At 43.2% G+C, this 13,273-nt stretch overlaps 1 protein-coding gene across 2 annotated transcripts in view; it reads left to right on the top strand.

Moving 5' to 3' along the window:
- The window catches only part of gpr142 (G protein-coupled receptor 142), a 15,539-nt gene extending 9,156 nt beyond the window's left edge, over nucleotides 1-6,383 (top strand). For both annotated transcript variants that reach the window (XM_085760732.1, XM_085760734.1), the window contains exon 3: nucleotides 5,401-6,383. In XM_085760732.1, coding sequence (XP_085616858.1) covers nucleotides 5,401-6,383 — 983 coding nt within the window. The remainder of the gene's footprint in view (nucleotides 1-5,400) is intronic.
- The last annotated feature ends 6,890 nt before the right edge of the window (nucleotides 6,384-13,273 follow it).

Here is a 13,273-nt window from a genome sequence, read left to right as displayed (position 1 = left end):
CTGCTGCCTGTTGCACCAGCTCTGTGTTAGTTCTACCTTAAGTTAGAGTGTAAAGTCCACACTAAATGATTCGTTGAAACTAGTTAAGGTGATACTTAAGATGTATCTTTGTTTAGTTGCACCACAGAGACTTACGTTTCATCTTAACAACGTCTAAACTAAGCAAGACGTTGTCGCAGATGGTGACGTAATCACATAAAGTAGCCAATGAGAGAAAAGTATCATTCCTCGTGCAGTGTTTAACGTCTCATGTGAAATCCTCCCTCAACCGGTCAACGACTGGAGAAAAACACAGCGACATCGAGTGGCGAAACTGTCGACTACAAGGTAAGGTTGGCTTGAGGCATTCACAATAAATCACGGTAGTTTTTTTTGTTTTGTTTTGTTTATTTTTTATGTACTAGGCCATCACGTTAGTTGAAACAATGTAACTAACAAGCATGATTGACACACAGCAGCCTACCGCTCTGACAGCTTAATTTTTGTCAGATCCAACATCCCTTGTGAATTAATAAATCGTTAAATAGTCACTTGTTGAGCTGTGAAAACATTAACATATTTTTAACAAAGATAGAGGGACAAATACAAACAGTTAGGCAAACGTTTAGAGCCGCTGTGTATCCGTCCGTTGTCAAGTCAACGGACGATCCGGTTCCATAACGGAGCACAGCTGTCCGTTAACTGACCGGTAATATCCGTTAGCACGGGCTTGCCTTAATGACTAGGCTACGAGGAAAAATAAAATCGAAATTTCTTCCTTCTAAATTGGATCCTAAATTAAATATGAGGCTATTTAGGAGCAAACTAGTGGACAAATGTTAAAAAAAAAAAAAAAAGCACAGGGAACAGACAGACTCCCTGATCATGTAGGCTAAAGCCCCGCATAAGGGTCCCGTCCCCGTAAAGCCGGGTTTCCGCCGAATCAACGATCTCTTTATTACTATTATTATAATTATTATTTGCTATTATTTGATGTTTTACCGTGACATAGGGTTCACGTCATGATAACTTTGACCAGTCAGTTTTCTTTGTTTGTAACCATGGACAGCTCCTACCGGATCGCGCTGCTGTGTCGCAACCCCCCCCCCCCCCCCCACACACACACACACACACACCTGAGAGGAAACCTACATTTTAGTGTAGTGTTTTGCTTTATTAACGACTCAAGACGGTTACATATGTAGCGTCCACCGGGCGGCGGTGCGAGTGTTAACTTGTAGCCTTTGTGATATCTGCATCTCCCCGTGAGTTTTTCCTCACCCGGTTCACCACTCTAACGGCAGATATGTGTAGTAGCTACTGCTTGTAAAGTTCTCTGAGGCAAATTGGTTATTTGTAAATTTGAGTTATAACTACATTTTGACTGATTGATTAACGCTACTTTGTGTCCTCTTGCAGGGGTTTGACAATGACTGACCGCAGAGCAAGAAAAAGAAATTTCACACATGAAGAGATAATCATATTAATTACTAAATATAAACAACATCAAGCAATCTTGGAATCGAAATTCAACAACTTTGTTACAAATAAAAAAAAACAAGAAATCTGGGATGACATCACAAATGCCATAAATGCGAAAGGAGTCGAGCACAGGGACGTTAAGGAGGTACGGAAGAAGTGGAGCGACCTGAAAAAGCAAGCTGTGGAGGACTTTCCTCGTCATGTCCCCACAGGAGGAGGACCTAAGCCTGACATGGGGCCATACTCGACGCTGGTGCTGGATATCATCGGAGAGGACTCTCCCTCTGTTGTTGGACTTTCAGATGGGATTGAAAGTGAAAGTCCCCAAGAACCTCCAGCTGCAAGAGCAACCCCGTCACCACCTACACCAGCTTCTCCACCTAAAGCAGCCTCACCAACCTTCATTTCACCAGCTGAAGAACCTGTGCCATCACCAGCATCTCACCAACACCCTGAGCCCTCCTGTCGTGCAGGAAAGAGTAGGCCTAAACCCCGCATCCAGGAAGAAGCTTGCAGCCCGCCTGTGCCACCACCAGCCAAGCGTCCTAAAGAACACATGCCTCCTGCTCCAATCATGTCTGAGGACTTACATAAACTCAGATGCCAATTATTTAATGCGGAGATTGAAAAAACTAAATCATGAGACACAAAAAATCAAAGCAGAAAAAGAAAAAATTGAACTTGAAAAAGTAAAATTGAATTTAGAAATTTTCAAACTGGAAGAGGATCTGAAAGCACAGGGATACACCGTCACACTTACAACTGCACTTACACCTTAGGATACCATCAGACACACACTAATGATTACATTCGATTTTGATTATTTATTATTATACAGCATTTGTATTTCTTTCTTGTTTTGTAATTGAACAAGAATTAGAAAATTATTATTAGATAGAGTTAGAAAATAAGTAATTGTTTGATTCAATATGTAGGCCTATTATTTGAAAAAATATTATTAGATAGAATTAGAAGTAATTGTTTGATTCAATATAGAAAATAAGTAGGCTAATTGTTTGATTCAATAGGCTATGTATTATTTGAAAATGGAAATTATATCATTTTGTATGTGTATGATATATCAATTAGAATTTTTTTTGTGTGTGTATTAATCTGTAGCCTATAATAAAAGCAATACTGTTATGATCATGTTCCTTTTCTTCTTTTCTGATTTGTCAGCCAAAGTAGGATGCTGCAATATAGGCACGAACAGTTGCAGCTTCATTTTGTAGATGGTCTTCGTGAAAATGAACTTGTAGGTCGCCATCATCTTCATTCATAACTTCCTCCTCCACTAGTGGCACTTTCCACATCATCGCAAGGTTGTGAAGGACAACGCAGGCACCCGTTACTGCAGCAGCTCTGTCAGGTTCCATTAAAATGCCTGTGACCAAAGGCACGACAAAGTGGAATAAGTCAGTCCCTATAGAATATGCAATCTTGATCATTTATGATGTTTGGCTACCTGAACAATAATCTTATAAATTATTAATATGATGTTCCATTAGGCTATTAGTCTACAAATAAAGAACGAATTAGGTACATTAATTCAATATAATGCAAACCTCTCTGCAAACAGGCCCATCGATTTTTGAGGACACCAATACATCGCTCCACCACATTTCTTGTTCGGATATGAGCTGAATTGTTAGCGCTGCTCACTGGCACTTGTGGGGTTTAAATACGGTGTCATCAGCCATTTCCGCAGGGGTACCCCGAGTCGCATAGCAACCTCCCGGGGTATCTTCCTGCCTCGAAGTCTCTCCAGAGGCTGGACTGCCTGAGGATGAAGCTGTCATGCTTTGCCCCTGGCCATTTGATGACAGCGTTGCTTATCTTCAAATCAGCATCACACACAACCATGGCGTTGATCGAAGGAAACCCCTTTCGGTTTACAAAGTCGTTTTCATTCTTCTGTGGCCTCTTCAGTCTGATGTGTGTTCCATCCACGCAGCCAAGGATGTCTGGAAAAGCTGCGATCTGATAGAACTTCTGATGGGTCGCATTTTGTTCTTCAGCCGTTGGGAACTTCACATATTGGTTAAAGCGCTGGCACAGTGCTACCGCGACAGCTCTTATTGTTCTACACACGGTAGATTTGTGCACACGGATCGAGTCCCCAACCAAGTTTTGAAAAGACCCGGTGGCAAAGTAGCGAAGTGCCAGACAAACTTGCAGTGAGGGACTGAGTGCTCCGTTTCTCTCCGTCTGATGCTCCAGTTCCGCGGCGAGTAGATCAGTGATCCGCTGAATCTCCGCTCGTGGGAAACGAAACCGTGAATATAAATCCACATCATCATAAATATCTAAAGGGTGTATTCTGTCACGAAGAACACGCGACCGATGTAAAACAGCTGGGAGAAGAAGTTGATCTCTCTCCCCCTCCTCCAAATCATCCCACCTCTCCAAACGTTGCGCCATGACAACCACTACGGATGACTTTACACCTGCCAAGAACTAAGTGTAGGATTTAAGTTATAACTTATGACTACGTTGTAACTATCTCAGCTGGTGCAACACTTAAAATGTTAGTAGTGCGTAAACTCCATCCTAAGATAGAACTTACGTTCAAACTAGGCTACGTTTGAACTTACGCACAGCTGGTGCAACCCACTGCTGGTCTTGTTTCTTTTTGCACTGCAATCCTTTATTTCTGTAGCCAAACTGTAGTTTTTTCAACTTTTATTTTGAAAATATCAATTTTGATGAATAGGCACAATGCTAATTAATCAAAATTGATAGTTATTCCACACGAAAAAGACGATCGCTAAAGTCCAGACATTATGAACTTAAGTAGTAGCTACTCCTCTTAAAGCTGCCTTAGCTTAGCTTAGCTTATTTTAGCGTAGCTTAGCTTAGCATAGCAGAGAGGAACTGATTAATGTTTGACTTTTTTTTGGTCTATTTGTGCGGTTTCCTTTCATCACTGGTTTGCAATGAATTATGGGATTGTTTGGGTCACCTAGGGTCCAAACTAGGATCCTTTGTCGTCCTGGAAAAGTAGAACACCTTCGTCTTCGGCTGCAGCCTCTGAGCTGAGACTGTGTTTGTTTCCTTGACGACACAGCATCAGTGGAAAATGAAATGTCTGTCGTCTGTATCGTCTTGAGCAGTGATGGCCACGTTACTTTTAAAAAGTAATTAGTTATTTTATGTTATTATATAATTACTAACCATAACCTATAACCTCCTGTTTATCTGGAACTAACCAACTCACTCAGTATCCCTCCACACAGGCAGTAATACTGCGCGAGTTGGTTAGTTCCAGATAAACAGCTTTTTTTCCGACTAGATGGACTGGGGGAAAAAGAGTGTATATAACGTAGCACTTTAACGGGTGCATTATTATTTAGTGATGGGACTCCTTGAATCAAGTAACGGCGCATTTTATTGTCAGTAACAGCGTTATAACGGGGGAAACAGTAGCTTTTTGGATTAGCCTACTCGTCGTTACTGAAAAAAAGTAGCACCGTTAGTAACCCCGTTTTTCCCATCACTGGTCTTGAGCACTGCAAAAACTCAAAATCTTTCCAAGAATATTTGTCTTATTTCTTGTCAAAATGTCTAAATTTTAGTCAAAACTAATCTCTTTCCACTGAGAATAAGACTCATCGCCTAAAAATTTACTTGTTTTTAGATCATTCTCACTTGTTTCAAACAAATTTTCAATTGAAATAAGTAGAAAAATCTGCCAGTGAAAGCAAGTTTTTTGTGCCTGTAATAAGAAAGAAAAACTTGCTCCACTGTCAGATTTTTCTACTTATTTGAAGTGGAAAATTTGCTTGAAAAAAGTGTCTAAAAACAAGCTGCTTTTTAAATGTGATGAGTCTTATTTTAAGTAGAATGAGATTTATTTTGACTGGAAATAAGACAAATATTCTTGGTAAGATTTTGAATTTTCATTTCCTCTGATTCCATCTCTCTCTCTCTGTCCCTCAGTGAACATCCTGACGGCGGTGGCGTTGTCCCGTCTGGCGTCGCGCACCAAGAAGGCGTTGTACTACTACCTCCTGGCGGTGACGGGCTCCGACATCCTCTCGCAGCTCTTCATCATCTTCGTCGGCTTCCTGCTGGAGACGGCCGTGTTCCACCGCGACGTGCCCGCGCTGCTGCTGCACTCCGTCAGCGCCGCCGAGTTCGCCGCCAACCACGCCTCCATCTGGGCCGCGGTGCCGCTCACCGTGGACCGCTACGTGGCGCTGTGCCATCCTCTCCTCCACCGCCAGATCAGCTACCCGGCCCGCGCCCGCAAGATCATCGCGGCGGTGCTGCTGCTGTCGCTGGCGTCGGGCGTGCCGTTCTTCTGGTGGTCGGACATGTGGCGCAACAGCCACCCGCCGACGGCGCTCGACACCGTCCTCATATGGACGCACGTGACCATCATCTACTTCCTGCCCTGCAGCGTCTTCCTGGTGCTGAACTCGCTGATCATCCGGACGCTGCGGGGGGAGCGAGGAGGAGTGCGGACAGACGAGTGCGGACAGAAGTCGTCGTCGTCGTCGTCGGCGCCTCCCCGTCGACTCGGGAAAACCACGGCGATGCTGCTCGCCATCACCTCGGTGTTCTCGGTGCTGTGGGCGCCGCGCACCGTGGTGGTCATCTACCACCTGTACGTGTCGTCGGTGCACAGGGACTGGCGCGTGCACCTGGCCTACGACCTGTCCAACATGCTCGCCATGCTCAACACCGCCGTCAACTTCTTCCTCTACTGCTTCGTCAGCAAGGCGTTCCGCGGCGCCGTGCGCGACGTGCTGCTGCTGCGCGGCGGCGGAACGCTGCTGTATCCGCGCCGCGCGCTGTCGCCGCAGCAACAACACACCCCCAACAACGCCTCGCTCTCCTCGCTCTACAGCGGGAACAACAAGCGCTGGCAGCGGGACTCCACCCCCTTGTCGCCTCGCAGGGCCAGAAAACCCTCCTGACCCCTCGCGGCCCGCCCCGCCGCCTGTTAAAGGGATAGTTCACCCAAAATTGAAATTTCACTCATTATCTCCTCCCCCTCATGTGGACTAAGGGCTGGGAGAAGTTTCAGAGTCCTCCGTGGCTTCTCTGAGTTACAGGGGGTCTCGGCGTAGCAGTGCATGTCCATATCCAATCCAATCCAATCCAATTTATTTATAGAGCACATTTAAAAACAACCAAGTTGGCCAAAGTGCTTTACACAGAAAAAAGTGAATAAAATCAACATTCAGTAAAAAAGCACAACAGATAAAAACGGTATGACGGTTGCAAATGGATACCAACTGTCTTCGTAACAAAAAGAGACACCAAAAAACATCCAAATCCCTCTATGCTGCTCGTATGTAATGTCTGTCTTGTATTGAAGCCCCGAAATGTGAAATTGTCCCGAAAAAAATTAAATAAGTCTATTTTTAAGCTTGTTTGTAGCGGAAGCTTCTCGAAGCTCCTCTTCCCAGTTCGTCCAAATTTGACCGGGAAGAGGAGCTTCGAGAAGCTTCCGCTACAAAACAAGCATGAAAAATAGACTTATTTCATTTTTTTCGGGACAATTTCACATTTCGGTGCTTCAATACAAGACGGACATTACATACGAGCAGCATGGAGGTATTTGGATATTTTTTGGTGTGTCTTTTTGTTTTTTTAAAGTATAATTTTTGGCGTTTTTGCCTTTATTTGATAGCACATACAGTAGTGAGATAGACAGGAAAGGGGGAGGCAGAGAGAGGGGGAATGACATGCAGGAAGGGTCTACCCGACGTGGGATTCGAACCGGGGACGCCTGCGTTGAGGACTGTAGCCTCTACATTGGGCGGCCGTCTTAACCACTGCGCCACGCACCGCCCCAAAGTGTGTCTTTTTGTTACGAAGACAGTTGGTATCCATTTGCAACCGTTATATGGACATGCACTGCTACGCCGAGACCCGTTGTAACTCAGAGAAGCCCATTTCAATTTTGGGTGAACTATCCCTTTAATCCAAAAACACTCCGCCGTCCCACGGTCCCTGAACGCTCCTCACCCCCAGGGGACGCAATCTGCGTTCCAGCAGCGACCGTGGACGGCTGCCAGGCCAGTCGGGCCGAGCTGAACCCGACTCACATGAAGAATGTTGTTCCGTGTTGTGATGTCACCGGGTGCTGTTTGTTCGCGTAAATCAGATAAGACGACGAACTATTTATTTTTCTTCTGAAGAATTTGACAAAAACAAAAGAAGGTTGTTTTCTTTTTGGTGTTTTTTTTTCATTTCCATACATGGTCGTGATGTGGCAGAAGTATTTTTTGATATTGTTATGAGAGAAAAGAAAAGAAAAAGTGTTTGTTTTCTCTGTGATTAGATCTGGAGTTAAGTCTGTGGTGGGTCAGCAGCTGCCACGTCTAATCCCAGTTTCATGATGTCAGGTTGTTAAATTAACCTGCCGTCGTATTCAAACAGAAATAAGAGTTTTAGGTAACACTTTAGATTGGGGAACACATACTGTATTCACCATTATATACCTTATTAATATGCATATAAGTAGCTTACTAGCTCCTTATTAGTAATTATTAAGCACGTATTAACACCTTATTCTACCTCTATTACACCATGAATTAAGATTTTTCCTGATATTAACTCCTAATTAGCTATCGCTTATTCATTGTAAATTAATGCATTGTTGTTTCTGAATAATGATGTGAATAACCAGTGGGTTATTGGGGCCTTGTACAGGGGCAGTAGCACTAGAACAGTAATTCTTCCTTTATCACTCTGAATTAGTATAGCATTAATGCATTAATTTACAATGAATAAGCGATAATTCAAATCAAAAAATCAAAAATCAAAATAAACTTTATTTGTCCCGGAAGGGAAATTTGTCTTGGGCAAGTGGCGTCGTATCAGCTGCTTTGTACTTGTTATACGTACATACACAATACATACACTACATCAATGGCACACATATCCAAGAAAGAAACCAATTAGGAGTTAATATCAGCAAAAATCTGAATTCATGGTGTAATAGAGGTAGAATAAGGCTACAGTATGTAGAATAAGGTGTTAATATGTGCTTAATAATTACTAATAAGGAGCTAGTAAGATACTTATATGCATATTAATAAGCACCTAGTTAATGGTGAATATGTGTTCCCTAATCTAAAGTGTTACCCAGTTTTAATTTCAAGTGGCTGCTTTTCTCTGTGAGTTGTGTAAAGATGCTGAACGTCCAGAAGACGATCTGATCCGCCGTGCTGAGCGCAGCCAATCGAGCAAATGTAGAGAAAAAAAAAAGAAAAAAAACCTGCAGCTGCTGGAGCGACTGTTTATTTTTCATGAAATGCAACTGGATGGAGCCGAAATGAAGCTCAGTGTTAAAGCAGCAGGAGTGAAGCCGCTGCTCTTCAAACACAGCCGCCACTACATCACCAACAGCGCCGCCTCCGCTCTGGCCAAACAAACCACAGATTTGCCTGATGGTCCGCACAAACACACACAGAGAGAGACTCACATGAAGGTACACACTGTTGTGCAAACACGTGCACTCACACACACACAGACAAACTTCAACGAGTACATTTCCATTTGCTGCAACAGGAATTTTCTTGTTACGTCATTGTGATGTGAAGAGAAACGAACTGTACCAGGACATCTGCACTTAAAGGTTCAGTTTGGACGGAGCCATATCTGATGTTGACTATATGTTTTATAATTAATGCTGTTGGGAAAAGTGAAGTGTTGTCTGCTTCTTTTCTCAACTGTTTTATGGGTTTTCACCTGTTTTCTGTCGTCTGACACATGACTGATGATTAATTACAGATTATATAATCTGAACTAGGCCTGAACAGACATGAACTCATGTTGAAAATTGTTGGATTTGTCACATTTATGGAAATATGTCACTGCCTGAATTTGAAAATATGATAATGAATATTGTACGTTATCTTTTTTTTTTTCTTTTTATTTAAGTTTAAAGGGATAGTTCAACATTTTGGTAAATTGGCCCATTGCCCATAATCCCTATAGTCATAGCAGTAGGTTCGTTACCTTTAATTGTCAGTGCAAGATATTTTTAGAGCGGCGGAGCAGAGCCGCGAGCTGCTCAGAGCTACGCTACGGAAGCTCATGGGATTTCTTGGTTTTTCCCTCATCAAACTCATCAAATACACATTCCAACAACTCCACAACGCTCTGGTGGACAAGTTGTGACCTGCACATTCACCACGCTATGAGATAATAACACAACGTTACCAGACAGAGTTGTTTTAGAGGGAAATTCATGCAAAACCACTGATGCACGTTGCCTTCAGGGACAGTTTTTGATCAAGCAGTCTCTGTATTTACCACCGCCGTTCTAAAAATAGCTTGCACCGACAATTAAAGGTAACAAACCTACTGCTATGACTATAGGGATTATGGCAATGGACCAATTTGCCAAAATGTTGAGCTATCCCTTTAAGTAACTTTGAAAGTGGCATAAGGTACAAAAATGACAAATATTTAAAACTGAGTGTTTAAAGTTTCAAACATGAACGACACCTGGTCAAACAGCTGGAATCACATCTGCATCTTGTTGTTCTCTCAATTATTATTATTATTATATATATATATTTTAATTTTTGCCAAGAACAACAGAACAGACAGTTGGGTCTTGAGCTACAGTAAGCTAAGTGTTACGGCTAACAGTGGTAAAAGTGTAATGTTTAGACTAATGTACTAATATTATTTTTATATTGACTATAGATCTAATATTAAATGTGAAAGTTGACCCTCACTGTGTTTTAGCCACCGAACTCTGCAGGTCGAGTTCACCTCTTCAGCAGCTTTTGATAATTAAAATAAATGGACTGACAGGTTGATCAGAAGCTGCTGGAGCCAAAAACCTGCTGAGCTACAAAGAGACTGAAGATCTTTAGTGGACAAACATGGAAGCTGAACGTTTATCTCTGCTGTTTGCTGACATGTCAGAGCTGTTTGTCTCCTGAGTCTGAGATCGTTCGTCTGCACTGACGCTTCAAAGGTTTCTAACCCGACTCGGCCTCCTGTATCTTCCTGGATCGTCTCAGAAACTTTAAAGGGATACGCCAACATTTTTTTTTCCGTGTCTTGCCTCACTCCCGAGTCCATGACCAGCAGATAGACACCATCCTTTCGACTGTGCGTGCAGTAACAAGGGAGATAGAGCCGTATCGCCCGTAATTACCTTAGCTCAAACACTGGAAGTGTATGGGTAGTGTTAGCCTGCCTCCACCTAAAGTCATCAGAGAAACTCCTCAGCAACTCTAAACGGAAACCGGCGGGCCGATCTTCGTCTCAGAGCTGACAAAACTCTCCGGTAAGGCATCTTGAGCGGTCAAATGCCGCTAACGGGACGAGATCGGTCAAAACGGAGGGTTCAAGCAAAGACGGTTTTGGTTTAAGCTAGCTACATGGAGGGTAGGTTAGCTTCCTATTTCAAAGTAAAAGCACAAATTCTATCGTCATGGTTTTCTGTATGTAAAGGGCAACGGGTGTTTTATTTTGTGAAAGTAACCGGAAGTGCGTTGGCCACAACGGCTAGCTTGAGTAGCGCCGAGTTCGTCCGAACAAAATTGTAAACAGCTGGTATTTAGACAAATTAACGACACACTGCTGATCTAAACGGCTACTCTCTCGCCTCAACATGTTTGAAATGTCGATAAAGTGATATATTTACAGAGTTTAAAGCTAAAATGAAATCGGCTTCTGACTGCTGATTTCAGCTCGGGTAGGAGGCAGGCTAACACTACCCATACACTTCCAGTGTTTGAGCTAAGCTAATTACGGGCGATACGGCTCTATCTCCCTTGTTACTGCACACACAGTCGAAAGGATGGTGTCTATCTGCTGGTCATGGACTCGGGAGTGAGGCAAGACACGGGAAAAAAATGTTGTTGTATCACTTTAAAGCTTCACTCGGAGATGGAGCCTGAAATAGAGAGTATATACTATATATATATATATATATATATATATATATATACATACATACATATATATATATATATATATATACACATCTATATCTGCTCCTCTGTCCACTCGTTCAGGGTCAAAGTTTCCCCCTCCACGGTCCCTCATTGTGTTTACTGTAACAGTACCAGACACAGCGTCCGTCCCCCGTATGTATGTACATACATACATATATATATATATATATATATATATACACATCTATATCTGCTCCTCTGTCCACTCGTTCAGGGTCAAAGTTTCCCCCTCCACGGTCCCTCATTGTGTTTACTGTAACAGTACCAGACACAGCGTCCGTCCCCCGTGTCCGTCCGTCCCACACTGAGTTCTGAGAGTCCGAACACAGATGTAGATACGAGGCGTTTCTTTGAAGACGCCTCCCGCTGCCCGACAGTCACAGAGGGGGGGGCGTAGTGGCGACGTCCGCAGAGAGAGACGACCGAACAAACACTTAAGGCCGTAATAATAAGACGTTAAGAAGCCGGAGCAGAGGCCTTTGATTAAAGTTTAATGGAGTCCTGCTGGAGCTCCAGAGACGGGTGAGGGGCATTTATTTAGAGAGCGGAGGGTAAACCCTGCTCTCCACACGTCCCCCCCGTCAGCCCGCCATCTGTCCTTTGTGAACTGTTCAAACACCTGGCCGTGTCCGTCCGTCGGCCCCGCAGCAGCAGCAGGTGTGTCGCAGGGAGTCGATGGAGACAAAGACAAAAGCAGCTCAGAGAGAGAGGGACGGAGGAAGAGGCGAAGCGTCCTCTCTCCTCAGCAGCGATAGCATCAGTTTCACACGACTGCGTGTAAATAATGACTCGGCTGAACAGGAGAGCGAAAGTCGTTTGTGCTCGGACGGTTTAAAAAAAGACTTGTGTTTCCGGTCGGTGGCGTTGATGAAGCAGCAGGACGACAAGGCCCCCCTCTCCTCCTCCTCCTCCCCGGCTGATGAAGGTCTGAGACGGAGTCAAAGACAGTGACGGCGTCTTTTAGCCACGAACATAATCAATCACACAGATCTGAACCACGTTGCCCTACTCTGAATATGACATTTATGAAAAAATGAAGATTTTAAAGGGACAACGAGGAGTTTGTATTTGGTTATAAAAAAAAGTCTCATATTAATGTGGATGAATCTACGTTACCCACTTGTGATTGGGTCCATTTTCGATAAATTTGATATTTTGTTATCATTATTTTGGGGTTGACTTGCCTAGCATTTCCTACATTCGGTTTCGCGGGTCATGGGAATGGGCTTTATGCACAGCTCCGCTACTTCCTGAAATAAGCCAGTTCCTTTATTTCCTGTCTTATATTATTGGACCAACTGATTAATCCAGGTGTGTCAGTCTGACCATTGTTGTGAGGTCAGACACACCTGGATTAATCACTTGGTCCAATAATGTTAGACAGGAAATAAAGGAGCTTTCGTCCGTCTTGCACCGGTCTAAGAATTTCACCGTGCACGCTGAGGCTCATGGGAAACCAGAACTCCTCGTTGTACCTTTAAGGATGTGGACAAAAAATGAGTTTCCAGCATGAAGAATTAACTTAAAATCTAAAAGTTTCATTTACATATATATGTATATGTGTATATAAATATATGTAACTTTAACCCCAGGGTTCAGCTCCTTCCTGCTGCATGAGGTCGTTGGTTTAAAGTTTTGGTTTAATATCGTAACAGTGAACGCGTCGATTAAAGCTTTGACTTTCTATCCAGCAGATACATTCAGGATGAATATTTTGGGGGATTTTGCAGATGTGTTTTGTTATTTAGTGGGATATAAATGGAACATGCTCATATTGTAATCTGGTATTACTGTAGCTCATCTGTTTTTCTGATCGTCAGGACTGAGATCAGTGATTGTATCTACACGTGAGGATTTATTTGTCCTTTAAAACA

Source organism: Trachurus japonicus, chromosome 19, assembly GCF_045865225.1.
Source record: "Trachurus japonicus isolate A0001 chromosome 19, Traja_1.0".
Lineage (NCBI taxonomy): Eukaryota > Metazoa > Chordata > Actinopteri > Carangiformes > Carangidae > Trachurus > Trachurus japonicus.
Note: the sequence above shows the minus strand (reverse complement) of the source record. Positions and strands in the feature narration are given on the sequence as shown.